This window comes from Chaetodon trifascialis, chromosome 3 (genome assembly GCF_039877785.1).
Source record: "Chaetodon trifascialis isolate fChaTrf1 chromosome 3, fChaTrf1.hap1, whole genome shotgun sequence".
In the NCBI taxonomy this organism is placed as follows: domain Eukaryota; kingdom Metazoa; phylum Chordata; class Actinopteri; order Chaetodontiformes; family Chaetodontidae; genus Chaetodon; species Chaetodon trifascialis.
The window spans coordinates 3,592,280-3,618,946 of record NC_092058.1 but is presented as its reverse complement, the minus strand read 5'-3'; the positions used below and the strand labels follow the sequence as shown (position 1 = coordinate 3,618,946).

The following is a 26,667-nucleotide window of genomic DNA, read 5'->3' as shown; positions in this document are numbered from 1 at the left end:
CGGATCGGCGGCGTAGACGTGTTAGCAGAAAGAAACTAAACTGGAACTTCAAAGCACTTTCTGATGTTTTTTTCTCCCCTACACCTGTCAGGCTGTTTTCTCCTCATGCCCACTTCCCTTCAGCTGTGAGCCATTTCTTTCTTTTTTCAAACCCAGCGTTCCCTTTGTTTGTCATGTTTTAGGGAGGTTTGCCTCCTCTCACGGAGGATTTAGTGACATATTATGTGTCTAACAGTTGAAAAGAAAAACTTATACTCTCTACTCTCTTTTTTTTTTTTTTCATTGGATGGCAGCCACCAGGTGAGCCGGATCAGTGTGCAGTCGCTCTTTTCTCAGGGTTTTGCTGCTCTTTCTGAGCAAATGGAGCTAAAGCTTTTACTGGACAGTAACATGTCTGTGATGGTGGACCTTCAGGCAGGTATCTGCCAGAATTAAGTCCATAATAGAAAAAAATCTACACCTCGTTATTTACGTCCAATGTTCAGTGTCAGTGCAGGAAGTAGAAAGGTGAGGGCTGCAGAGGTTTGGGGGGGGTGAACGTTTGCGTCACACTTTCAGGCCACAGTTCACGACAGATGTGTGGAGACCATGCACACAAGAAAAAACTACAGCGTCAGTCGATTCGGCAAAGCACCAAAGCAAATTATGTTTGCATTCAAGCAACAAATCCCTGCAGACTCAATGCCACAGCGTGAAATACACCCGCCGCTCCACCGTGCCAGAGTCACGTCTTTGGTCGCCTCCGCGTGAATAGAGCAACGTCTCCTGCTGATAAGTGATGGTCAGCTTAACACAAACGACACTGACTGCTCATTTCCCACAGGAATCAAACCCTGGCCTGCATGTTTGCCCATGCCTCCTGTCATTATCGCCCCCTGCTGGTACAACACCTTCACACATGTGCTTTTCATTCCTAGAAGAGGCAAACAAGCGATCCTAGTGGATCGGTGGATTTACTGGATGCTTTGCTGGGCTGTCCCTGCGGCTGTGTGAGCTCTGACTGCATGTAGAAGGTTGTTAGTGTAGAGTGATGAAATCCACATACGAATGCTTCAGGGAAACGCAGTCATAACTTGGAGAAACAAACATATGTCACAGTAATTTGCAGATCTCGCACTAGTGAAACCAAAGCTACAGCATTAATATATAAGTACAATTTCAGGTACGTCACATGACAACATGATGGACGCTTTCGCACTTTGTTCTTCCTCCAAAGTTTCTCTCAAGACAGAGTTTTGAGAGAAAAGCGGTAAAGAGCGATACGCTGAAAAAACACACATGAGATCATTGGAGCTGAAGAGGTGGTGACACCTCTCTTCAACCCCCCCCCCCACCCTACTGCCCACCCCTCACCCAGATCCATACAGGCTGCAATTAACCACAACAGAGAAGCCATTAACCGTCCTAATTACTGCTTGTTCCTTCCATAGCTGCTCTATATGTGTGTGTGTGTGTGTGTGTGTGTGTGTGTGTGTTAACTGCAGCCGCACTGTGCGCCAGCGTTGTCGCAGACAATAGCTAATTACACGTCCTCATCGCCTTCAGCATCATAATAACCGCAATCAGATGCCCTTGCATTCAGTAACTCAGAGCCTGTGTTGGTGTTTGTGTGTCTGTGTACATGCACGCGCACACACACACACACACACACACACACACAGAGTCTTCTTTTTTTTCTGTGCGTTGTGTGTGAGCATCTTATGTTCATGCTTAAACGACAAACAGGTGATCTGTCATGATTCGAGCAGCGTTTTCAGCGTTAAAGAGGTGGAAAAGGTGTTTCGCTGAGTCGAATCCATGTTGTTAAAGGCAGATAAGAAAACTGGTTTATTAAACACCGAGAAGAGCAGTGATGCTCTATATCTTTGTTATTGTCAATAAAATCCCCTGAAAAGACCAAAAACAATGTCAGTCTGCCTCTCAATATTTTAGGACTTTTCTCGTTCTGCCTGTGGCTTTATCTCACAAACACACACCTCCGTGTTTTAATAAAGTCATTTCCTTTCAGGGGGTAAATATTGCATTTGTTTGGGACTATTTTCAGCCTCCCAACAGGACGCTGTGTGTGGGAAATGTAGTGTCAAAATACACTACAGTGTGCGTGTGTGTGTGTCCCTGTGCAACACTGTGGCTCATTCATGTGTTTTTATTAGTTTTTGGACAACAAAGGAGCTCAGTGTTTCAGAAGAATACTGTATATCAGGATGCATCATGGGAACACAGACGGTATTGTTAGTGGATCAGTTGGTTGTTGCTTTCCAGCAATGATTCCTCCCTCCTGTCAAACTCGCTGAGAGGCAGTCAAAGGCAGTTTCATGGCTCCGTTTGGGAAAGTGAGCTCAGTAATCTAAGCTTAGATACTTTAGACAGAGTCACCTGCTTTGTCCGTCTTAGAAAAAAGGTCGCCATACGTTGTTTTAAGTGTTTCAATAAAGGGTCAATGATGTGTCAAATGATCCGATTTGATGGCAAATTTAAAGAAGCTGTGAGCTCACAATTGACTGGACGCCATCAGGAAAACTTTGCATTTAGACCCAGATAAGCGGCAGGTTCGTACATATAAAGCTAGCCATGCCGTGGGAAGCTAACGTGGGAGGTGGTGATTGATAGCATGTAGAAATTGTTAGTTTTTCTAAGGAAATAATGTCTGTGTTTAGAATCAGAGGTTCTTCACAGCGGTTGTTCTGAATGCACACCCTCCTTTATTTACCTGGAGCCCTCAGCAGCACCTTGCTTCATTTGTATTGTGACGCCTACCTGGTGGTTTGCTGAATAGTTGGCTGATTATAACGGCGGCTTAAATGCCTCATTCAACCAAATGAAATAGGCTGAGTGTATAACTTTGTTCAATTCAGCTCCTTTCAGCGGCGTCTTGTGCTTTCTTTTATGTGCCCAGATAAACCTCGTTGAGCATCGATGCTCTTTTTTCAGCAGCAGCCGGCTCCACTTTTAACACAGACGCTGGTACCTGGCAGCTGCCCAATCCAAACGCAGCGCCCTCCTGTAGTCTCAGCTCAGTCGAGTGTGTTAGGCTTATTAACTCAGACAACAAAATCTTAGAAACAGGGAGCATTATTATGCTAATATTTACTATTGTGTACAGTAGTACCTTCTGGACATCCATTTGTTGATGCAGCCTTGCAGACAGATTGTTGCTTGGATATTTTCATTAAGTGTTTCTCTGTTTTTACAACATGAATCATTTTCATATAATCTGGGTCGTATTAAAACGAGTCCAAGTCAGGACGCACGTCACGGATGCTCAGACGGTAGGGAAGGAGTGCAGTTGTTGTGAAAGTGCGTGTTTTGTTGGCTGGAGAGGTTCACGTGGTTTGTAAGAGCAGCTGTCAATGCTTTTGTGTCGTTTCACAGTTTCACAGTTTTCATTTTTGTACGTCCTAAAAGGAAAGTGTTGCTCGGTCTTCCAGTTCTGAGAACTAAAAATGCTCTTCTGGGTTCCTGAACTCGGGAATGGGAGCCACAATAATGATGAAGCTCCTGAAGCGTAACGGGATCCTTCTGCGGTGCCAGACTGACAAACCCATTCACAGTCTGCATGCAGCCATTTTTAGCTTTTTTATATTTAACCGCCCATTTTATTGAACTACTATAGCAGAAAACAGTAAGAGGAAAGCTTTTCCTGCTGCAGTTAAATAACATCTTTTCAGCCATAACAGCTTTACTGCCCATAAAACAGAAACAACACTGGATTATCAGGTGTAACAGCAGCCTTAAGATTGAAGGATCGCCATCAGACATCCACACAGAAACCGAAGGACTGAAAACATCTTAAAGAAACACACACTGACTTTAACATCTGAAGGTTCAGGAGGACCTCGTCTGTCACCTAAAACATACCTCAGACAAAGAAAACAAACAGTATTTTCTACAGTTTGTCAGTAGAGGTTGATCTTTGTGGAAAACTGTCCAAAACCTTTTATTGCATTCAGTAGAAATCACATTGTGGAAGATGATTGATGATTGTTTTAGATTTCAAATATTTTTCTTCCACGGTTGAGGTCAGATCTGCCTCCGTGGATCTGCTCCATGTGCAGGCGTTAGGAAATGCTGGTTGCTGGTTGGAAAAGTCGTGTTCATCCCAGCACAAATGTGTGTTTTTACTGATGGTTTTTTTTTGTTTGTTTTTTTTGTCATGTGAATTTGAGCACAGGAAGAACCTCAGTCGTAAGGAAGCGCACTTATTTTGAAGAGTTCAGCACTGCTACAGCGATTACATTGGGGTCATTACTCACTGCTCAGCCAATTTTATGTTCCTATAAACACACACACACACACACACACACACACACACACACACACACACACACACACACATACACACACATACACACACACACACACACACACACACACACACACACACACACATTTCCTGGACTTACTCTAACCATAACCAGACTTCTTGTATAATCCAAACCTGTAAGTTTTCACCCTAAAATTGAAAATGATCTTTAAAATTTAATGATCTGTATTGTGAGGACTTGTGTTTTGTCCCCATAAGGAAGGCAAGTCCCCACAACATGAGTAATACACACACACGCATACACTAATCTAGAGTGGCACTGCCTTACTCTCACTACAGTTTCAGCTGTGTGTGTGTGTGTGTGTGTGTGTGTGTGTGTGTGTGTGTGTGTGTGTGTGTGTGTGTGTGTGTGTGTGTGTGTGTGTGTGTGTCACAGCCTACATAATGAGGTGAAACTTTGATCATAATGCAGGTCCGCCCACATGTCCTCATCCCTGTCACATGCAGAGACGTCACTTCAGAGCTCTGTTTGCGTGTGTGTGTGTGTGTGTGTGTGTGTGTGTGTGTGCGTGTGTGTGTGTGTGCGTGCGTGCCTGTGGTTAAGTTTGTGCGCTCACGGGTTTATGTGATAAATGCTTGGTGAGGATTTTGTGCGCTGTGAAAATACAAACTGTCTAACTGTGCATGTAGGCAGCATGTGCACGTTTATCTGCCTATAACGTGCACACTTGCTGCGCATGTGAATGTAGACGAGTCCGTGGTCCTCACAGATAATAGCCTGTAAGGTCACCACGGCTGGCTGCAGCTAGCACAGCAGTGCCCTCTGGCAAAGTGTGTGTTTGTGAACGAGGGAGACACATGCAGAGAAATAGGGATTGTGTGTTTGATTGTGTTTGTGTAATTATGGGATCTCGCCCTGAGTTTCCGTCAGAGCGCGCGCGTGTGTGTCTTTTGTGTTTCGTCTGTGTGTGAAATTGTTTGTATTGTTGCAGACTGCCTTCCAGCGTGTCTCTCTCTCTGTCTGTCTCTCTGGGCCGTTGCCTGTCTAGTAGGTTTCTGGTGACCTTGAGGCAAAATACGTCATAACTTGATGCGTATGTATGTCAGTGTTTCTGCTGCGTGTGTGGCTCATTAGAAAAGGAAACATGCCTGTGAAGTGTTTTCCAAAGGCGTCTGGACTGTCTCACGGTTCTAGAAGACATTTCACTCTCATTCAAGAGACTGCGAACTGACTGCTGGGGAGTCCCAGGCATTCGTCCTCTTGCTGGATCATTGATCCGCCCAGCTATCATGTGAGTTGTTAGTGAGTGATGAGTCATGGTGTTGTTGGGTCAGTGGGTGTTAATGGGTGAGAAACAACTCATCTATGTGCACTTCAAGCCCGACAGCACCCCGAGGCAGAAGCTTGTCCACCCTGAGGATGAAACATCGAGGCACGAGGCGAGCAATGCAGCGAGGACTGCACAGACTTGAGGAGACAACTGGTTCACAAACGCATGGCACGACACAGGACCAACACAACCAGTCCAGACTCAGCAGTGCACCAACACCTCAAGGACAAGGGACATTCATTTGACGACAATAATGTCCATATTTTAGCCAGGGAAGGCCGATGGTTAGAAAGAGGAGTGAAAGAAGCCGTGCATGTCCAACTGGAAAGACCATCACTGAACAGAGGAGGTGGTCTAACACACCACTTACAATGCAGTCCTTAACAGGCATTCACACCCTGAATACCCCCATGATCGCTGGGCGGATCAATGATCCTGCAATCATTGATCAATCATTGATCCTTGGATTTTGACATTTGGGCTTCACAGTCCCAAAAAATGTAATGAGCTGCAAAGGCTGCAGATCTCTGCATGTGTGAAGGAAATGTTAACCCGTGGTCTTACCTTTCGTTAGCTTATCAGAAATTTCCTGACTGGTCGGAGGCTTCGGTTCGATGCGTCATCTCAAATTCGTTGCACTTATGGAGGAGTTTTTCTGCTGCTTTTCTTCTGATAGCTCAGTTCACCGTTCACTAAAACAGCGATTCTCTCTATTTTTTTCCACAAGAGCCACATTGGCAGAGCAAAATCAAGGGGAGAGCCACTTTTACGACAACATACTAAGTCACCTTTGCAGATGTGCATTTCTACAGATAAATTGGACATCCCACTGAAAGAAACAACACAGCCAATACATTTTCAATTCAGACCATATTTACCTTAATGCTGGGATGAGCGGAAGCTGGCATGCGTGTCCTTCACTTTTCTCATGTTGTATTTGTAGTTTGTTGTTGCAGTCACAGTGAGGCGCTGATGAGCATGGCTCATTCGGTTTCCTCTGTTTCCTCTTCATAGTGTTCATGGTTGAAAATGTTTACTCACAGGTGTGTGTGTTCATGAAGGAAGACATCACTTTCTGTGCAAGTGTTCACTGCCAGGTGGATAACTTTCATTGAAATTTGGATGTGCAGTTTTGAAATGGCGCTCCAAGTAGCTTGGTTTGAAACAGGCGCTTGTTTGTTTGCATATTAAGCACAGAGGATAAGATAAGAAAAATAAGAATTCGTCTGTCCACTTTTCTTGAAATTTCCTGTGCTCATCTTGTATGCTTCGTACCTTTCGTTTTTTACTGGCTACAGTAAAGACCCCTCTCTGGCGTCTTCATGCTGATTTTCATTTGCTTCCTCAGACTCTTTTTCCTCACTATTCGTTAGTGAAAGAAAGAAAGAAAGAAAGAAAGAAAGAAAGAAAGAAAGAAAGAAAGAAAGAAAGAAAGAAAGAAAGAAAGAAACGTACTTTTATTGTCACAACACACAGTGAGTAGCACACTACATGCACACGCCATGCTTCCATGAAATTATTTACTCCACATTCTTCCCATCCTTGGCCGTCCTTCCTCCGCGGCAGACCAGGAGCGGTGGGCTGCCAGCCGACAGTGGCGCCCGTGGACCCAACTCTGTTCGTCACCATTGGTCAGGTGGTGATCTTCTTGCATGTTTTTAGTGGGGGGGTATTTTATGGAGGATACCCCGTGAGGTGACAGGGTTACCACTTGTACCACCGTGCCACCCTAAACTTACAACACTGTGTGTCTGTCCGTCTGGTTTTTGCCCTTTTTTTAATAAAAAACAATCCATTTTGTGCCTGCATCTCACGCTGGCTAGCGGAGCTAGCGTGCACTGTGGGCAAGTGTGACGGTGTTGTAAACAATGCCATTAGCAGGCTGCGTTGCCAGGTTTGACAGTGCCCCCTTTAGGAAACACCATTACGCCTTAATTAATTCCTTCATTATTAAGGTGAAGGGAGAAGTATAATGCAGATGTTTGCGTTTTTGTAGTGCAGTGTTCACTGTATGTTTATGTAGCTCATTTGAACAGATGTATTGGTCGTGTTACCATGTTGTTATAAGCTCCTATGCGAGCCACCAATTAAAGCTTGACGAGCCGCGCATTGAGGATCTCTACACTAAAACATGAGAGCAGTGAATGAACGCGCTCTTTTAGCCCGACAGCGCGGCCTCCTCCTCAGCGGCCTGCAGGACAAAGAGATCGCGTGTGTGTGTAATTATGCGGTTTGCATGATGTTTGTGTGTTTGTGCGTGTTTGTATAAAGGTTTGGTGAAAGCTTGAGGGAGTCCTCCGAGATACTACAGAGCAGTGTCTGCTAGTATTTCCTTCAGAGATACACACACACACACACACACACACACACACACACACACACACACACACACACACACACACACAGGCCCTGGCAGGTGTTTTTGGATGAAGCTGGATATTTTAAATGAAACCGGGAAAACAAGCAGAAGATACTGCACCTGTAGTTTGTGCTTCATCTGTGTGATCTTCTGTCAAAAATATCAGATAGAAGAATTATTATTATTATTATTATTATTATTATTATTATTATTATTATGTTTGTTTGTTTGTTTGTTTGTTTGTTTGTTTGTTTGTTTGTATTTTTGTGCTACTTGGTAACAAACAAGCATGTTGTCCAGCAGCGGTTTGACCTGAAGTGAATCCCCTAAAAAACAAACTGCAAACTAGAACCTAAAATGTGCAAATGTTTAATTAACAACTTTTTGTCTGGATTTCTTCTATTATTGATTTGAGTATTGATTTATGTGCAGTGGCTTTCACTCACTCAGTCAGCACGAAGCTTTCAGGCAGACCATGAGGAAACATACAGTGTATTACTGCCTTTGCCTTTTCATCTGAAATGTTGTAAAAGCTCAAGGTTAGATAACAAGTGCATGTTTGCTTATGGCTTCATTTAATTTGGGATATATTATCTGAAATAGCCTCTGCCTTGTAGGCACAAATGATGCTGCTTCTGGCTAGAGAGCACTGAACCATCACTCTGAAAGCAACTGGGAGTCTGAAAACAGCTAAAAACACACTAATTCAACTCAGTGCAACACAGACGTGCTAAGGCTCGGTTAGATGGAGCTAAAGCCTCACCAGGAAAAAGCAGGTGTTTGATATTAATTCCAGTATTATTTGCTTTATGTGGATCAGTTAGGGTTAGTTACAGCACAGTCGCTCCTCCGATTCTCGCTCCAGGGTTTTAGCCAACCGGCAGCCAGAGGAAGGAGCTTCATTCAGAGCTAAAGATGCAGCTTATTGAAGGCATTTCCTGCAGTCCGTTATCCCGCCTACAATTCCAGTCAGTTTTCTAAAATGTACCGTTGTTTATGCCTGCATTTGCCTGCTTGCACATGCATTAGATAAACACATGCACAGGCGCATGCAGTGACATAATACAGTTTCAATGGCGTCGCAGTCTTTCATTAATCAGCAGGTGGCAAGATATACTGCAGCAAAGGCCGGGAAGAATAGGACCGTAAACAATGCTGGATTCAAAAGACTTCCAAATTCAGCTTTGTGAATGTTTTACAAGGATAGAAAAAGCAATAGAGACATTTGTTAGACCTCAAGGACACACGTTTGTTTACAAGAAAGCTCTACAAGGTACCTTCGATTAAAGATGTGAAAATGTTGGCTAGCCAATTTAGCTATTGGCAAGAGAAAAAAGTTGTGGCTGTTGCATCGTTTACTGCAATTTGTACTTCCACAATATTGATTGATTGAAGAATATTGATGCATTGCATTTTTCAAGATGTTATTATTTCTTGAAATGTTTAAATATGGAGTTATGGTCTGAAAATGCTTAAAAATCCTTCAGCTGGTTCTTCAGTTCCCGTTTAAAATTTCACTCAGGAACACCAGCTGTGACATTACTGCTGATGAACCTGAGCTTTGAAAAATTTTGCACAAAATTAGTCGGATCTTTATGATGACATCAGTCCTTTGGTGTGTCAGCCCCTCGTGCACGTGCTGAAGTCATTACCGTCTCTGCTTGAAAGGCGCTCGCGCTGTAAGCGTCGCGCCGCTGCTTCTGCTGCAGGTGGAAAATCTGGCCCCATGCCTCGTCCATAACTCAACCTGTTCAGTAAGCTGACAGCGCCAGCGCTCATTAGCCTAATCACATTCAAATTATTCACCAGGAGACGCTAATTTATCAGGCAGAGCTGAAGAATGGAGGGAGATGGCGGCGCAAAAAAGAAAATGTGTCAGAGGGAAGCTGATGTGTGTGTCCATTCAAAGAGACCATTAGTGCCGAGAGATCATGAGCCGCGTTTCCAAATGCTCGTGGTGACAAACATGTTTGCAGCCTGCTGATACCTCAGCCACCAAACCTCTGGCACGAGAAATCCGTGGTGAGGATTCATACTGCTGGGAGGGAAAAGTTGTGACTAAAACAGTTCGTCTTACATCCGGTCACAGAGACGTGGACGTCCACGTCGCCTCAAGTCTTCTTTATGTCTCACTGTGTGCGTGTGCAAGTTACTGTTTATATAACAGTGCACGCAGGGCTTGCATTTGTTTACACATATTTTCTGTATTTTGTCCGTGTGTGTGTGTGTGTGTGTGTGTGTGTGTGTGTGTGTGTGTGTGTGTGTGTGTGTGTTCTGTGCACACACAGGTATACATTTGGCATAAATCCTTTCAGGTATGCATCACTCTTGGCTGCCAGAGGCCGTGCATGTTAGTTTGTATGCAAGTGTTTCTGTTTGTGTGTGTGTGTGTGTGTGTGTGTGTGTGTGTGTGTGTGTGTGTGTGTGTGTGTGTGTGTGTGTGTGTGTGTGTGTGTGTGTGTGTGTGTGTGTGTTGATGAGCAGCCTCTGGGGTCCATTATGCCTGTGACAGCCCCACAGCGGGAAAGCAGCCAGCCAGATAACTTATGAAAGCGGTTTAAAGCAAAATTGAATCCACAACTTATGAATTATTAAACTTATTACACCTCTGTGAAGATCGCTAAACTCCAAAACACAACAACAATGGCCTCCTTTCCACTGTCGCTGCTGCGAAGAGAACTGATTTCTAAGCATCACCAGTGGGAAAGTGCTGCATATTTCAAAGGTGGTAGATGGCAAGAAAATGTGTCACGTATGGAAATGATTGGAGGGAGAGCACTTTATATACTGAGGTTGATGGAAGGAGGAAACTACTTGTAAGATATGGAAATGGAAATGATTAGAGGTGATGATGTTGGACTGTTTCATGTCATTCCTTTGTCTTTATGTCTTAAGGCTGCAGCCCCTGAAGTGAGACACAGGAAACAGAAATACTGCAAAATAATAATAACAACTAAACGAGACGAAATAACGTTAGAACATTTCGTCTTGTTTTAGTCAAAGAAAATGAAGAGTTTTTACTTTGTAAACCACATTTAGTCTCGTTTTTATTCGTCAACAGTATTACATTATATATTTAATTCTAGTTATCATCACATGACCAGCATTGACGTAGCGTCTCATCTCGTTTTCGTCACGTGATAAAGGTTCGTTGATGACGATATTTAGTCGACGAAAGCAACACTAATTGAATGCATCTTTACGTTCCTCCATTTTCACATGTTCTCGTTCACCATAACAACACTGACAATATGTCAGTGTTGTTTTTATGGCTGCTGCCCACAGTCTGTTCATTTATTGAGCTGAGCTTCTAAAACATCTGAGGTTCCTCGGGGGAAAGAAAACTGCTTCATGTTGCGTGGTGCATAATGCAGCAGTCAGTGTGAAAGACAGAATGACAGGGTCACAGCAACGTTGGAAGAGCAGCATCCAACAGCCAGTAAGTTCATGGAGCACGGGAAGAAAGATGACTGGCTACGATGTGATGACACTGGCATGAATAGAGGAGCTCTGAAAAAGCAGAGTTGACAGAGAAGCTCCAGTCAAAGGTTCAGAGCATGAAAAAATGTCAGAAAAAGTCTCATCAGTGAAGGATTTATCCGTCCATACATTTTGAGTACAGCTCATCATAATCGGGGATGCATCCAATCCCAGTCTGTCACAGGTCAAACACACATATAGACTTCATCTCATACACTTAACACTTAACACAGTCACTCTCCTATTCAGCTAGCATGTCTTTGGATTGTGGGATGAAGGCCATGCAGTGAAAAGCTGTGAAGTGACAGTTTTAACCACTGAGCCGCTGTTTAGGATTCAAGCTTTTCAAGTAAAGAGAAACTAAAAGTACTTGTTAAGCTTGGTGACAGTATCACTGGGTGTGTTTTACATGCAGGAGCTAGAGTCAAAAACTACTAAAAAAACAAACCCAAACTATTTGCAGTTTCTTTGCTGCAGTGAAATTGAGACTTGCAGGCAGACTCGCGGAACAGAGTGTGAATGTAATTTAAAGGAGAATTAAAAGCACAATGTGGAAGATAAAGGATTTTGCAGGACACTGAAATCCTCCAACTGCTTAACTCTGTTGATGATAGTAAGCTGGTTTAAAAAGCTGCTTCAGGTGCTTTTGAAAACCTATTTTTTCTGCAAGTTTAGCAGAGACGTGCGTGTTTAAGCCCTGGTGTAATTGTCTCTGATTATAATGCAACTTAATGACACTTCTGGAGTTGGCTATGAAAGTAGTTGACAATTGGCTTATGAATTGTTAAACTTCTCCCACCCCTCTGATGGAGCAGAGGTTGTAAAGTAGGACACATCCTCTCCCCTCAGAGCCACGGGCTCACAGCTGCTGTCAAACTGAGTTGAAGAGTGTCAGTTAGCAAAATACTTAATATCCTGCATTTATCATAGATGAGAGCTGGAAATTTGCTTAATGAAATCTAAAAGTGCTCAGGAATAAACACTCAGGACTCCTTGATAACTGATCAACTCTAAAACAGTAAGAAAAATGTGGAGATTCAGGTGATTCTTCACATCTACTCCAGACCAGCTCCACACATCAGCTAACACTGCTGCAGAAAAGGGAAGTCAGAGCAGCGGCAGGAGAGGATGGTGTATGTCGACATCATTTCCTGCAGGCAAAGAAAGTAATAACGTTTCATTGCAGTACCTAAATTGAATTTTTTTTGGAGGGAAATGGGATATTGTGTCACACTAACATCAAATGGACATCGAATTCAGTTTATATGTAAAATATTTAAAGGTCCAGCGTGAGATCTGTTGGCCGAAATGGAATAGAAAAGTCATCGTTATGTGTTCATCAGTGTATGATTGGTTAATTTGTTATCTAATGTCCATCCATCCATTGAAAATAAGAATCATGTTTTTGTTGTATCCACAGAGGAAGCAGGTCCTCTTCCACAGAGTCCACCGCATAACGCCGCCATGTTTCTACAGTAGCCCAGAACAGACAAACCAAACACTGACTCTAGAGAGCGCCTTTTGATTTTTATGAGAAAGCCATCGTGGGTTCTCCGACACACTTAAGACTTAGACGGTTTCTTTATTGATCCCAATATGGGAAATTATTTTGTTGCAGTAGCAATTAAACATACAGCAAACGCAGGATGTACACAGAATTATTTAGAAAAAGTAACAAAAAACATAAACAGGAATAAAAATAAAAGTTAAACTAAATATAGTTCTATAATATGGAATATATATTATATAATATCATATAATAAAAATGCAGTAAACTAAGTATATAAACAGTATTTACAAAAGGGAGGGATGAGGGGAGGGGATTAAGTGTCATCTGCAACCTCACCCATAGATGGCACTAAATCCCACACACTGGGTCTTTATTAAGGTGTAAATTAAAACACTACATATCATTACAGATAATGTGTATGTTTGTCAGCCGTCACTAATTTCTCAACGTTTCTTCGTTCTTTGTGTCCTAAACTGTGATTTTTTCCTTCAGATCTTCCTCTGTCCATCCAAAATAAGCAGTTATAGTAAGGACAGTCCTGGAAGACACATTCACAGTGTAAAAAAAGTGAAATGAACAATTGCAGTTTCATTGCAGATGTTTCACATTTTCTGCAGATGGCTCACGTGTCTAAAGTTTTACATTTCTTGCCTGTAGATGCTGCACATCAGCACCATCTACAGGCAAGGAACTGCCACTGCTGTAAATTACATTTTCTCTGCTAATTAAATTCAATCTATAGATGAAACATAGTAATGTATACATTATATGACTGTGTTGCTATTTTGAGTAGTTGATTGATGAATTGGTTAGCTGGTTGATTGATCGGTAGCTTGGCATTGGAGGGTTAGGGCTAGCGGGAGGGTTGTATGAAGGAGTGTTTGAATCGATTGGTTTTAGCTAGTGGAAGCCTGAGGAGGGTACCAGGTGGCAGAATCTGACACTGCTGATGTGAACGATGTGAACAGTCAGGATGGATTCTGCCGTTTTCTAACTGTGCTGTAAAGATCCTGCAGAGTTTCCTGTGAGCTGACAGTTATTTTGCTGCAGACATTAACCTCCTCATCGAGTACATCTTTGTCTTTGACCTCGACAGATTGACACCAGCAGATAAAAGACAAAGTGAACACAGACTCAATATAAGATCAATAACACGTCGTCATCAGGGGCCTGTCAACCTGGAACGTCGAGAGTTTCCTGAGACAAAAGACACGCTGCTGGCTTTTCTTGTACACCGTGTCAGCATTACTCGCAAATGTCACTTTATTGTCTGCTATTGTTCCCAAACACTTCTAGGACGTCACTCTTTCTATTTTCTGGCCATCAATCACTGTGCCGTCAGGAGAGAGGAGAGAACATCTGAAATCAATGCACACGTCCTTTGTGTTTGACACATTCAGTACTAAAAGCCATTCATGACACCAATTTCAAAACTAGTCAACAACAGCACCACGGGAAGTTTCCTCGCTGCTTAGCAGGCTCACCGTGACTGTTTCATACATGCTGTGGCAGCCATTACTGTCCGATATGTCCAGTAGAGGAGAGAGAGGACGCATGTGTGGGGAGACAGCTCGGAAAATTGACCATTTACTCTCACTCCAGCCAACAGTGAGCGTCTGGACTGGCACATGTGGCTGTAATCTTACATGATTGTTGGAGCCTCTGTGTGTAGCTGAGCAGAGTCATCCTGAACCCACCTCTTGGCTCTAATGTCCCAGTGGGTCAAGATGTTCAGTCCTGTTCAGTATTTCTTTTTTGAACAGTTTTTAAATTGACTCCATTGCTAACGAGGTCAGGGCGACGGCTGGGAAGTCATTCAGAGACTTGGGAAGTTTGGTTTTGGCTACAGGAACTGGTGGATTGTTAAATGTAGGGCGTAGTTGTTCTGAACAGTGGGTATCATGAGGGCCAGCGCTTCCAGTTTTCCAGTGTTTAAAAGGATTCACAACAGCGCGGACATTAAAAGGAGGGGCCAGGTTTCAAAGTCTGTTTTTTAATATAGCTCTTTCATCACTTAAAAGTGCACTTTTGAACAGACACCTGTGGGGAACCGAGCAGAACTGAATTTATAACTTATCAAATATTAAAAACCTCACGCGTCTCTGCCAGAAGGTCTCTGCCAGAGACTGTAAAACAGGACATCTGTTCCCTCCTGTGACATATCACAGTGATGGCCTCTGTTTCATAGTCTAAGCAGGGAGGAGACGAGCTTCATCAAATGGCCTGACTGTGCATCCACCGGCGCATCCAACTGTTGAAAGTGCCTAACTGTGCAGCCGATGGGTACCTGGAAAATCTTCCTTTCATGTAATCGCCTTACAAGCGTGCACATACAACGTGGATGCAATTGCACTTGTGATAGTGCTAAGTGGATTATATATGAGGGAGTTTTTTCAAGTGTTAACATAGAGTTTTTGTACACTTCAGTCCCTGAAACAGCATGTAGAGAGTGTTTTGCAGCTCATTAGGCAGGGAGACCCTCTGTGGCTGCACCTGCTCAGTGGCAGGAAGCTTGGATCTTCAAATAAAACTGTAATTTCAGGATTTCATCTCTACGTTGCCAGACTTGGGCAAGCTTACGTCAGACTCACTGCTGCACTCTGTCAGCCTCATTTTGCTGGAGCTCATGCTCGACACCTTGCTAACATGCTGGACAAGTGGAAATTCTGCCCCTAAATTCTGAAACTTTAGGAGCTCCTCTCGGGATTTCTGGAGGTTTGCATCATGGCAATGGAACCCATGCGATAATTGGCTCTCGAACAAAATGTTGGACCAAACGAACCGTCCTTACAGCGATGCCGCTAGTGTGGAAGAAAACTGCCAATAAACTGCAAGTAAATCCGGAAATACATGGGAGCAAATAAGAGAAGAAAACACTGGGTTTTTTGTTGTTGTTGTGCTTTTTTCATGTATTGTAGGCTGGCAGGATACACTAATTTATAATGACCTGCAGTGTGAAGCAGGGACTCATTATAATCGAGGATCTTAGGGAACTAGCGCCACAAAAAGCCAGTACAGCCTTTTGTTTGACCTAATTCAGTCTATGATAATTACAAAGTACTAAAGGAAGCGAGTTGGGGAAGTTTTAAGTTCTGAAAATGCTTCAAATGTTTGTCTCATTCACTCACAGCCAATGAGCCCAGAATGCAATCAAATAAAAAGACAATTAATACCGTCTATTATGTTCATCGCCAGCAGTGTGTGGGGGGACTGCGGAGGATCGCTGCAGAGTTAGCAGAGGAGGAAGATATGAGGTGTGATTCATGAGCCGAGAGGGAGAAGAAATGCACTCAGGGATGAGCGACTGGTGGCAGAGACATATGTGCAGCAGCAGTGTTTGGAGGAACCGTCCATGCTTGTGTGTTTTTATGCTTTTGAATGAAAATGACATCCGACACTTCGAATGCTGGGGGGGTTTTGGGTGGAGAAGGTGATTCTCGCTGTGCACATATACTATTCATTTCTGTTTCATCACCAATGAAGTGTTCCTGCTTTGATACCACCAGGATAAACAGATTTTGAAATGTAAGCATGAACCTAAAAAAGTGTATTTGTACCTGAACGCATGTTGTGTGCCTCTGCTCTCTGTAGATGACGGGCCGTATGGAAAAACGAAGGACATCTCCGGACCAGAACAGACCATGGCCTCGAGAAGACACAGTATACCAGGTACATACAACTTCTATCTATAGTGTGTCACTGTCCATAATGCTCAGAAAAATCCTGTAAACTGTCATCCAGACGCAGTGAATCATCATAATGATCCACTGTCAGGATTGGTCTTCGGTGATGACATGGATTTACTTAATTAGTGTGAGGCTTTTATCAAAAGCAGCGTCTCGCTCGTCCAAACTGCATCATTTTCTCTGTAGTTCACTATCAGATGCTGATGTACTTTGAGTATGAACGGGGTGACCTGATGACTGCAGAGGCAGCGTAATAACAGAAGGGTCTCAGGTTGTCTGTGAAAAGCTGTGTTTGCTCTGAAAGTGAGTGCCAGCTGTTCCACGAAATGATTTTATTCTACTACGCACTGCCACCACATACATAAACAGTAAAACCCTGCATGTTCACAGTATTTTAGATTTATTTTCTTGTGTTTCCTTCTTCCTGAAAACAATCTTAAATACCGTGACCTGATGCTAAACCTGTAAGCATAAAATAAAACTCTAAAACCATCAGATGGTTACACTGGTTTGCGCGTTTGATAGCAGCATAGTCAAAATGCAGGAGAGAGCAAGATCGTCCAAAAAGAGATTTAATGTGACTTTGCAGTTGAAAACAAAAAAAATAAAGAATTGTTTTGGTGTTTTCGTTAAAAATCGTCCTTGTCAAGCACACAAGCAGAAAGGAGAGCTAACGGTGCAACCGTAAAAACCCAGGAAGCTGCTTAAGAAGATGAAACATGTTTCTTTGCCTCTCACATGGATTTCTATCACTCATAAAATCACTCATCTCCTGCATCAGGTTTTCTCTGCTCCTGCCGTCTCATCACCTCCACCAAATCCCTCCGTTGAGTTTCCCATCCTCCGCCTCCATTTCCTCTGTCCCCTCTTCGCTTCCTCAATCTTTCTTCATCTATTGCGCAGTTACGTAACTCAGCTCCATGCGCCGTTCCAGCATCAACCTGCTTCACAGGTGTACAAATACAAGCATCTGTCTCATTCACCTTCCATAGGCAGAGTGTTGTTGACTCAGGCGGCGTCCTTGTTATTGTTTGATGACAGCTTCATGAGCATGGAGCTCAGTGTGTGTGTGTGTGTGTGTGTGTGTGTGTGTGTGTGTGTGTGCGTGCGTGCGTGTGTGCGTGCGTGCGTGCGTGCGCGCGTGCGTGCGTGCGTGCGTGTGTGTGTGTGTGCGTGTGTGCGTGCGTGCGTGTGTGTGTGAGAGAGAGAGAGACAGATAAGATGATGATTAGATGTGAAATAAATGTCCTCTGTCTTGCCTGTAGATGCAAGAAAGCATTTCTCGTTTCTCTCTGCGTAGTGTGAACGTCTTCTCGTGTCCTTTCTGTATTCATCGAGCATCAGATTGAAGTGGGAGATCAAACTTTGTGAATCCCGACACGGTCAGTTCTGCATCTGTGGAGGAAAAACTCAGTTTGCACCGGATTCAGTTCAGGAGACGTTCGCGGCGTCAGGCTGCATTTGTGAAAGCTTAATGCTTTTATGCAAATATGAACAGTACAAGGACTAATGAATGAATGATCGCCTTCCTGCAGATAATGCGTGTGTGTGTGTGTGTGTGTGTGTGTGTGTGTGTGTGTGTGTGTGTGTGTGTGTGTGTGTGTGTGTGTGTGTGTGTGTGTGTGTGTGTGTGTGTGTGTGTGTGTGTTGTAATCCCCACCAGAGATAAGTGTGGTGTGAAGCACCTCACTGATCCTCATGTCGCCTGAGGGATTTACCTAATCTAGCCATCTATCACACCAAAGATGCAACTCACCTGCGTGTGTGTGTGTGTGTGTGTGTGTGTGTGTGTGTGTGTGTGTGTGTGTGTGTGATTGAGAGAGAGCTATTTATCTGCAGTGCTCACTCGCTTCCTGTTGCCTGTGCGTGTGCTTGTGTAAAGGCAGCTTTCTATCAGCGCAGCTCAAAGCTTTTATTTTATTTATTACATCATTAGCGAGGTTCTCCTGGCTGCTTCCAAGGTGCCCTGCCGTCGTTCCAACGGCCCTTAATTCCGACTGGCTGCCTTATTTTCTTCCTGCCTGCATTCCGCTCAGACTCTGCCTCTGATTGGCTCAGACCCTGACATTTTTTTCTAACCCTGACCATCTCGCCTCATCCCATCTCTACATCCTGCTGCATCCCGCCTGGCTTATTCTAACTCCAAGCGTTTGTTTTGAATGCAGAGCCGTTTTCATTTGCATCCTAAAGACTCAGAGGACACGCAGCTTTAAAATCAGGTTGAAATCCAGTCGGTCACAAAGTTGAACAGTCGAAAACTTCTGCATTGAGCGTGTCCCAGTTTGGACTCTTTGGGTCTAAACATAGTCGCACAGTCACTCTTCACCCTTGTTGAGGACATAGTGGACACTTAAGCCCTTATCTGAATCCTCAGGGGACACCATGCAATCAGTCTGTTTACTAATCAGTCGGACAGTTCGTCTGATTCTGACCTTGATCCCGATCTTAACCTCAAGGAAGGAGAACCTGGAAGCCAAAGTCTTTATGTGACAGGGGACAGGTCTTTTGGGACACTTTTGGACTTTTGGCTTTTGGAATGATGTCATTGAGCAGACTGCACTTTGAAAACCCAGACATTTTTAAACTTGCTGTGTGCTTTTAATGTCATTTCATAAATGTATCCGCACACATGATGCTGCTATATTTTCTCTATTGCTGCTATTTCATTACTTATATAACGATGTTAATTGATGTTATTCAATCTCTAATAGCTATTGTGAGAGTCTATAACCGATATTTTAATGTGAGAACAATGTGATGATGTGAAAGGAGTCTCTCATGGTGATGAAGCTACAGAGGACCACCTGCAGTGAGTTTCAGCTCATTGTTTAGCTGTCCGGGCTGTAAATTTACTGTTTTGATCCACACTCACCTTTCTTTTAGCTGCACGATGTAGTTGTTTTCTCTGCTTAAAATGCTCTAAAAAACAGGACTGGACACTACCTGCCCAGCTCATACTGGAGCATCTAGCACTTAGCATCTAAACAAGCAGATATTTCCCTCAGGAGTTGGAGGAGACCAAAAACAGAGCTAAAAGAGAGTCAATACTGGACTTCCAGCCAGAAACTCCAAATGAAAGCTAATGTTGTAACTGCTGGATGTGCAAGTGAGCAACTGTTTGCGAACAAATTCACATTATCATCTTAAAGGTGACGGTAACGTCAGTATGCTAATGCTGTGTTTGTAACGTGCTTCAGGACTACAGCAGCCAGCTGACTTAGCTTAGCACAAAGACTGGAAGCAAGGAGAAGACGCTCGCTTGGTTCTGTCCAACGAAAGCTCTAAACTTCCTGGAGTTTCATTGGTCGCCTTGCAACTGGTCCTGAGTTAGCCAGCTGATGGCGGTAGCTTCATACTTAGCATACAAACATATAAGCAGCATCAATCTTCTCATTACCAAAGCCTGAACCAGATTCTGTCCAAAGCCCTTTGTCATTTTATCTCCATGAGGCCATTTATAGCGATGAAATACCAGCTCACATGGGGTCTTACGTTAAATGCCTCCTTCAGAGGCTGCTCGATGATTCGACCCCAGCCTGGTCATGTTTGGTTGAGGTGTCAGAGCACGCAGTCGAGGAGGAACCAGCGTTTTTCAACGAACTTTTGTCGTGACCTCTTAACTTCAAAGCAACAGCAGGATGAAGCTGAACTGAACTCTGCAGCTCTGCGGCGTCGTTCCCAAGTCAACACATTAAGTTGTTTACCTCATCAAGCCTCGCTCAGCCCGAGAATAGCTGGGCGGCTGCAGTTAATGGTTGTTAGAAAAGAGGTTACTTGTAATTTTTCTGGATATTGCGATGCCTTTGTTTATGTAGTAGTTTAATTAAGTGTTGAGGGAATTTAGCACTGTACAATAGTTTTTTGTCCTCCTGTTGGAATAAGTCAGAGTGCTCCACCGCTCCTTGATCTTCATTACCACCGTCCACAGAGGACCCCCTTCAGTGGGTTCAGTGGAGGGCTGCAGTCTCACGCAAGTTACAGACTGTTTCAAAGTATGTCAGCAGTCTGGGTTTCTGTTAGGAGACTGCGTACGTCATCCAAACGATCCCCTGAATGTTGTATTAATAATGGTTTCAGTGGAGTGTGTGACATGGTTTGAATGGCTGAGATGTTCCTCAGGTATGTTTTTTTAATGAGCAGCTACTTACTGCTACTACTAGACACACAAACCAAGTAAGACCCCCGACCCCTCATGGTCTTCAGACTGTAATCCAATAGTTTCCACTGAGTAATCCATTACACATGTGTATTTTAATTTACTTTACATATTCCATTATGTCAGAAATCACAATATCTAATCAACAAAGAGCTGAATTTGACACTTTGTGCTCCTTGATCTTACTTTAATTTGGTGGTTGGTTTGTTTTCAGTCTCAATAAACTGCTAAAAACCTTCTAAATTGTAGTATTTGATAATCTAAATATTAGTAAATGCTGTCTTACACAGTTTAAATGCTTTTCTAAGTTTGTAATAATCGTACAGCCTCGTCAATAAGCTGCTGTCTAAATATTTGTGTATACATTGTTCTGCCCTTTGTGGAAGTCTTCTTCCTCTTAATGGACAGAGTTCACTCTGGACGCTGGTGCGACTGCTGGATGTGATTTCTGTCACTGATGACGTCCTTTAACCTTTGGAGGCCTTTTCGCCGCAGCCAGGATCTTTTCAAGTGGAATGTCACACACAATGCAGCATCGAGCCTTTGTTGCTTCTCATTAACTGATGCTTATCTTATCTGATCTTCACATTTACATTTGAGTCGTTCCAGCTGACTCTCACAGCGAGCTGACGGAGGATCAGTGCCTCACTCAAGGACACTCAGCCTTTAATCCGGGAATCGGGATGGACAGAGGGCAGCCACTAACTGCTTATCTCTGTATTTTGTGTTTTTGAGTGTGTGTGTATATGTCTTTGTGTGTGTGTGGGTGTGTGTATTTGTCTTTATGTGTGTGTGTTTTTGGTTAGAAGCTCTGCGGGGGGTGACCATGGTGGAGCTGGTGAAGAAAGAAGGCAGCACACTGGGCCTGACCATCTCAGGAGGAACCGACAAGGACGGGAAACCGCGGGTATCAAACCTGCGGCCTGGAGGACTGGCAGCCAGGTGGGCGCAACAGCGAAGAAGAAGAAGAAATGCATTCAGACTTCTCTGATAATATAATTAAACAAACAACATGAACTGGTCTTTTGAGTGTAACTGATGATCTTTCCGTGCAGGAGCGACCAGCTAAACGTCGGCGACTACATCAAGTCGGTGAACGGCATCAATCTGACCAAACTGCGGCATGAAGAGATCATCAGCTTGCTGAAGAACGTAGGAGAGAGAGTTCTGCTGGAGGTGGAGTACGAGCTGCCGCCCACAGGTACGTACACGCTCAGTTCAAGCCTTCACATTAACCAGGAGTGGTTTGATTTCGTCTTTGTTATCTGCGAGGTAAAATTCCTATTGTTGTCAATGGAGTCTGGTGGCAGCGATGAGAGCGGTATAATGGCTGTTTCTGGTTCGGGGGGGGTGCATCCATTTGTTTGCTGGTGCTCTAGTGCGACCTCTAGTGGCAGTGAATATCATGTATAAAGCCTGTACAGTAATAGAATTGTATCTGCAGTGATGAAGGAGATCATTGGCATCCTTCATTTAAACCCACGCTCTGCGCTGCACACGTATTGGGATCCAGGTGCGATTCAGAGTGGAAATGAGGATTTCTTGTGTTTTAATTGTATAGCATTATGCACGTCACTTTTCATACTTCTTTTAATTCATTAAATCTTTATGCTCCATTAAGATGCTGTAACATGTAGGGAATATAATCAAAACTGTAATTGTGCCTGATTATGGAGCAACAGAAGTGAAACACTCCAGCAAATACTGAACAGCAACAGTTCCTTCAGTAAAATGAATAAATTACCTCTGTGTGTGTGTGTGTGTGTGTGTGTGTGTGTGTGTGTGTGTGTGTGTGTGTGTGTGTGTGTGTGTCTCTCTCTCTCTCTCTCTCTCCATACATCTCCCTCCTCTCAAAGCACCAGACAGCACCTCAGGGGTTATATCAAAGACAATCGACATCTGTTTGCACAAAGAGGGGAACAGCTTTGGTTTCGTCATGAGAGGTAACCATCGGTAAAATCAGCCCATTACTGTACATTTGGAGAGCAGTTATGATTGACACGCCGTCCTGGGATGGCAGACTGTCGCAGTGTCACCGTTTCCTGCCTTGCATCAATTGTTTGTGTTGGCATTGAAACGAGTCAAACGAAGCTGTGAAAGCAGGAAAAAGACGATGAGTATGAATCTGTTGTCACGCGTTAAGTTAACAGGAAGCTACAAACTGTTTTTACACTATCCATTTAATTGATTCCCTGTCTTCCAGTTAGCCATCGCTTTGAGTCTTTTCACTGATTGCAGTGAAAAGCAGCTCATGGCGTCTTGTAGTTTGTTGAACTAAATGACCCATGACAGTGAGCAATAGCTGCAACACCTCCTCATGGTTTGCAGAATATTGTGTGCCTAAAAGGAGCGTTTTTTTTTTTTTTAACCTCTGTGATTGAGATTTGCTTTGAACAACTGAAACTACTCAGTTAAGGTTGGATCACCTTCGGGGTTGAATGACAATACGAACCAAGACAGCATCCAGGTTTTGTGTTTAATTTGTGTTAACCGATAAAAAAAACAGTCAGTTTTCAGAACAATCCCAGCTGTGGTGCCGTGGACAAACAGCCCAGTTTTGACCAAAATAGAATAGAAATAAATTCCTCTGTGATGGATTACCCATCTGACACGAGTTTGAATCATAAAGAAAGCAAAGGTTTCTTTCTTTGTGAGTCCAGCTTTGACATGACACTCTGTACTCTTCTCACAGGTGGTACCCATGAGGACTGGCACAAGTCACGCCCCCTAGTGGTCACCTACGTCAGGCCAGGAGGTCCTGCAGACAGGTAGCGCACTCATGCACCGCATGCGTTCTGCACATGGATGCACATGCCACGCAAAGCCACATGTGCAGAACAGACATATTCACACACTTTCAGTTGTGTTGACACACATTGAGCAATCACACAAACACATATACAGCGAGGGCCACACGGAGGGATCGTGTGTGGCTTTTTTGGGGTGAAAAGGGCAGCTACTTAAAAAAAAAAGGGATGCAAAGGAAAACTAAAAGCCTCCACCGAGTTTAAAGTAACAGCCGCACAGCTCGGCCAGTTGCAGTCAGGAGTCTGGGAGATTTGTCTGTGCCTTCATGCGAATAAACCCCAAGGATAACGGTGTCGTTTCCTGTGACCGTCACTGGTGTGCTGACAGTTACGCGTTACTCATATCTGCAGCGGCATGAATCACCTCCTATCCCTTTAATGTTGTCGTCGTGCGTCTGTCTCAGTCTCCATGTTTAAAAAAATAATCCATGACATTTTTATGTAAATGTCAGCTTTGCATCTGCTTAACTGATGTAACGCAGCAGTGATTCAACCTTCAGCAGATCCACTGCGTGAATTCCTACTCATTTACGCTGAAAAGGCGTGTTCATGCAGCGCAGACACAAGCGACAGAGGTTCAGGCCTCATATTCTCACATAAAAGCCTGCAGAATACCATAAAATGAGCTCCAGCGCTGGGACACACTTTTTCTAAAGCAGGCTGAGCAAAGGCCTAAAAGACCTGCATCACAATATTCACATTTACTTTGATAACAACACATACGGATAATGTGTTTTTAATGCGTCAGGGTTCGACACTTTCATCTTCCTGTTTGTTCTTTTCTGATTTGTTAATCCGAACCAGCTCCTGTTTGACTGATTTGATTGTAGAACGTCTGCTTTGATATTGTTTGCTGGCAGTTTTCAGTAATGAGTGTGAGCTGAATTGGGGCCAGCGGCCGAGCTCATGTTGTCTGCAGTTTGGATATATTTTGATTAGATTGCTCCCAAGTAATTAATAGTTTTTTGCTTTATTCATTTCTGGTCCGTTACACAAAGCGACGGATCGCTCTCTTCTGAAAAAGAAAATGCTTTTGGTGTTTTTTGGATGAAATTGCAAATATTATTTCTGCTACATTTATTTAAAAGTAAGTTAACCACCAAAAGTCTTTTCACATGTTGTGTTTGGGTGTTTGCCACGAAGCCATGAAGGAGCGAGCATGATGGAGTGTGTGGAAACATTTGAGTTCATAGAGTCCTTATGTGCAGATGAAGCTCAGGTCTGCAGGTGATTGTCGTTTGATAAATGAGGTTTATTGTGTTGCACCGGTTTGAAGCTGATGTTCTGTGGCTGATCTGAGAGAAACCTTCATGTTTATGAGCACTGAAAGTAATGTTTGTGATCATTATGTGCACGACCATGTGGCTGATGGAGACGCAGCCAGGTGGTGTTTTACGTTACGTCTTTGCAGAATAAATGAACTCAGCGTAACTTCATTCAATCAAAGTTTTGGATATGAGGCTGTGTAACGATCACAGTGGTCTTACTTTGATTTAACTTGTACAAAGACGTTTAATTGAAGTATTTTGTGGAACTGGTGTTACGACGGACCACAGCAGTGACTGCTTGGCACCAAACTGGAGACAAATAAAAGTATTAACTTCACCCAGTCGAACAAAACTCAGACAGACGAGCGACAATTCAAGGAAAAATGTGAATGAAAGAAGAGAAACCTGATAAATTCAGACAGCTGCTCACTGAACGTGATGAGACTGAGGACGAGGTGAAAACTGAGACTTTCACCGACACCTCGTCTCAACTGAACGTCCATGTGGGACATTTTTGGAGCGACGTGTGAAACAACTGCTCCTCTCCTCCATCAGCAACGATAATCTGGGAGTTTCTTTTGGAAGAATGTTCAGCAGGCCTGGATAATCCATGAGGAAGACTTGTTCTGGAGACCAGTACCTCACAGCAGGTTTTCCTCAGCTGTCTCTCCACGTTCACTCCAGCCAACCCTCTTCTCTGATCACTTCAGCTTCAGTCAGTCGAGGCAGACTTCAGAAGTGAGAGATGCTATTTTTATTCAAGTGCGTGAACGAACTGCACGCAGCAAAAATTAGGACATGCAGAATAACGGCATGAAAGTAAGCTTCACGACCGAGTGTTATTTTTCCCCTGAGGAAGTGAATGAATGCTTGTCGGGGATCTTTGACCAAAACTGTTGATTTTACACCATCTGTGGTCTGAGTGATCCCCCACAGGTCGACAGGCTGAGACAAAACCAGGATTAAATTCTCTTTTACTCTTGAGTTATTTTGCCCTGAAGCTCATCTAACGCCATTCTGAAGAAAATCATCCTGAAAATGTGGGTCAGTCCAGGGGAAACGAATGAGATATTCATGCTACTTTATTTCCCATTTATATGCCAATTGGAGAAAAGTTAATCCACAGCACCATACAGTCCCAGGAGTGCCTACATTTTTAGCTTCGCCCAGTGGGAATTACTCTGAAAGTATTAGAGAGCCACGCTGTTTCATGCAGGATCACAAACTGCTTTTACTGCATCGTCACATGAAGGAAAAGACACAGCGAGCCTGCGGGCCTTGAAAGTCGGCTAAATGTCAGCCAAGTCTGGAGGACTTTGTTTCAGCCGACTGCTGAAGCCTGAGCCGCCTTTAAAGGGAAAATCCACCCTAAAACAGTTCAATCCACCTCAGTCTTTGAATTACAGCAGCGGGTGGGCTTGTTTTGGTCTAATGGACAACAGACAGTGAAGATATCATCAAATCAAATCAAACTTTATTTATATTGCACTTCTCATACGCGACAAAATGCAGCACAAAGTGCTTTACAACAGTTAAAACCATTATAAGGAAACATAAAGACAGAGAAAACCCATCCCTCCCACCCTCCGTATGTACATATGCACACCCACGACCACACACACACACACACACACACACACACACACACACACACACACACACTCTAGTGAGACATGGCATGAGGATTGAGGAAAACGCCACCCTTGGGGCCGTCCACACTGAGACGAGTCGTTGCAGACTGTGACCACAGGGGGCGCCGGCACCCGGGACCAGCGCCCCCAGCAGCAGACCAGACACAACTCTGAG

General features: G+C 43.7%; 2 protein-coding genes across 11 annotated transcripts in view; one reads left to right on the top strand and one right to left on the bottom strand.

The window, feature by feature from the left end:
- The window catches only part of rims4 (regulating synaptic membrane exocytosis 4), a 341,866-nt gene that overhangs the window by 56,274 nt on the left and 258,925 nt on the right, over positions 1-26,667 (bottom strand). The gene's annotated exons all lie outside the window — the stretch shown is intronic.
- Positions 1-26,667, top strand: part of grip2b (glutamate receptor interacting protein 2b) — a 248,377-nt gene that overhangs the window by 187,940 nt on the left and 33,770 nt on the right. For 5 of the 10 annotated variants that reach the window (XM_070958311.1, XM_070958305.1, XM_070958309.1 and 2 more), the window contains exons 2-6: positions 16,536-16,613; positions 21,596-21,728; positions 21,842-21,987; positions 22,643-22,729; positions 23,479-23,554. In XM_070958311.1, the coding sequence (XP_070814412.1) occupies positions 16,536-16,613; positions 21,596-21,728; positions 21,842-21,987; positions 22,643-22,729; positions 23,479-23,554 (520 nt within the window). Of the gene's footprint in view, positions 1-16,535; positions 16,614-21,592; positions 21,729-21,841; positions 21,988-22,642; positions 22,730-23,478; positions 23,555-26,667 lie in introns of all 10 variants that reach the window. The other 5 variants (XM_070958308.1, XM_070958304.1, XM_070958307.1 and 2 more) reach the window with 1 other exon arrangement.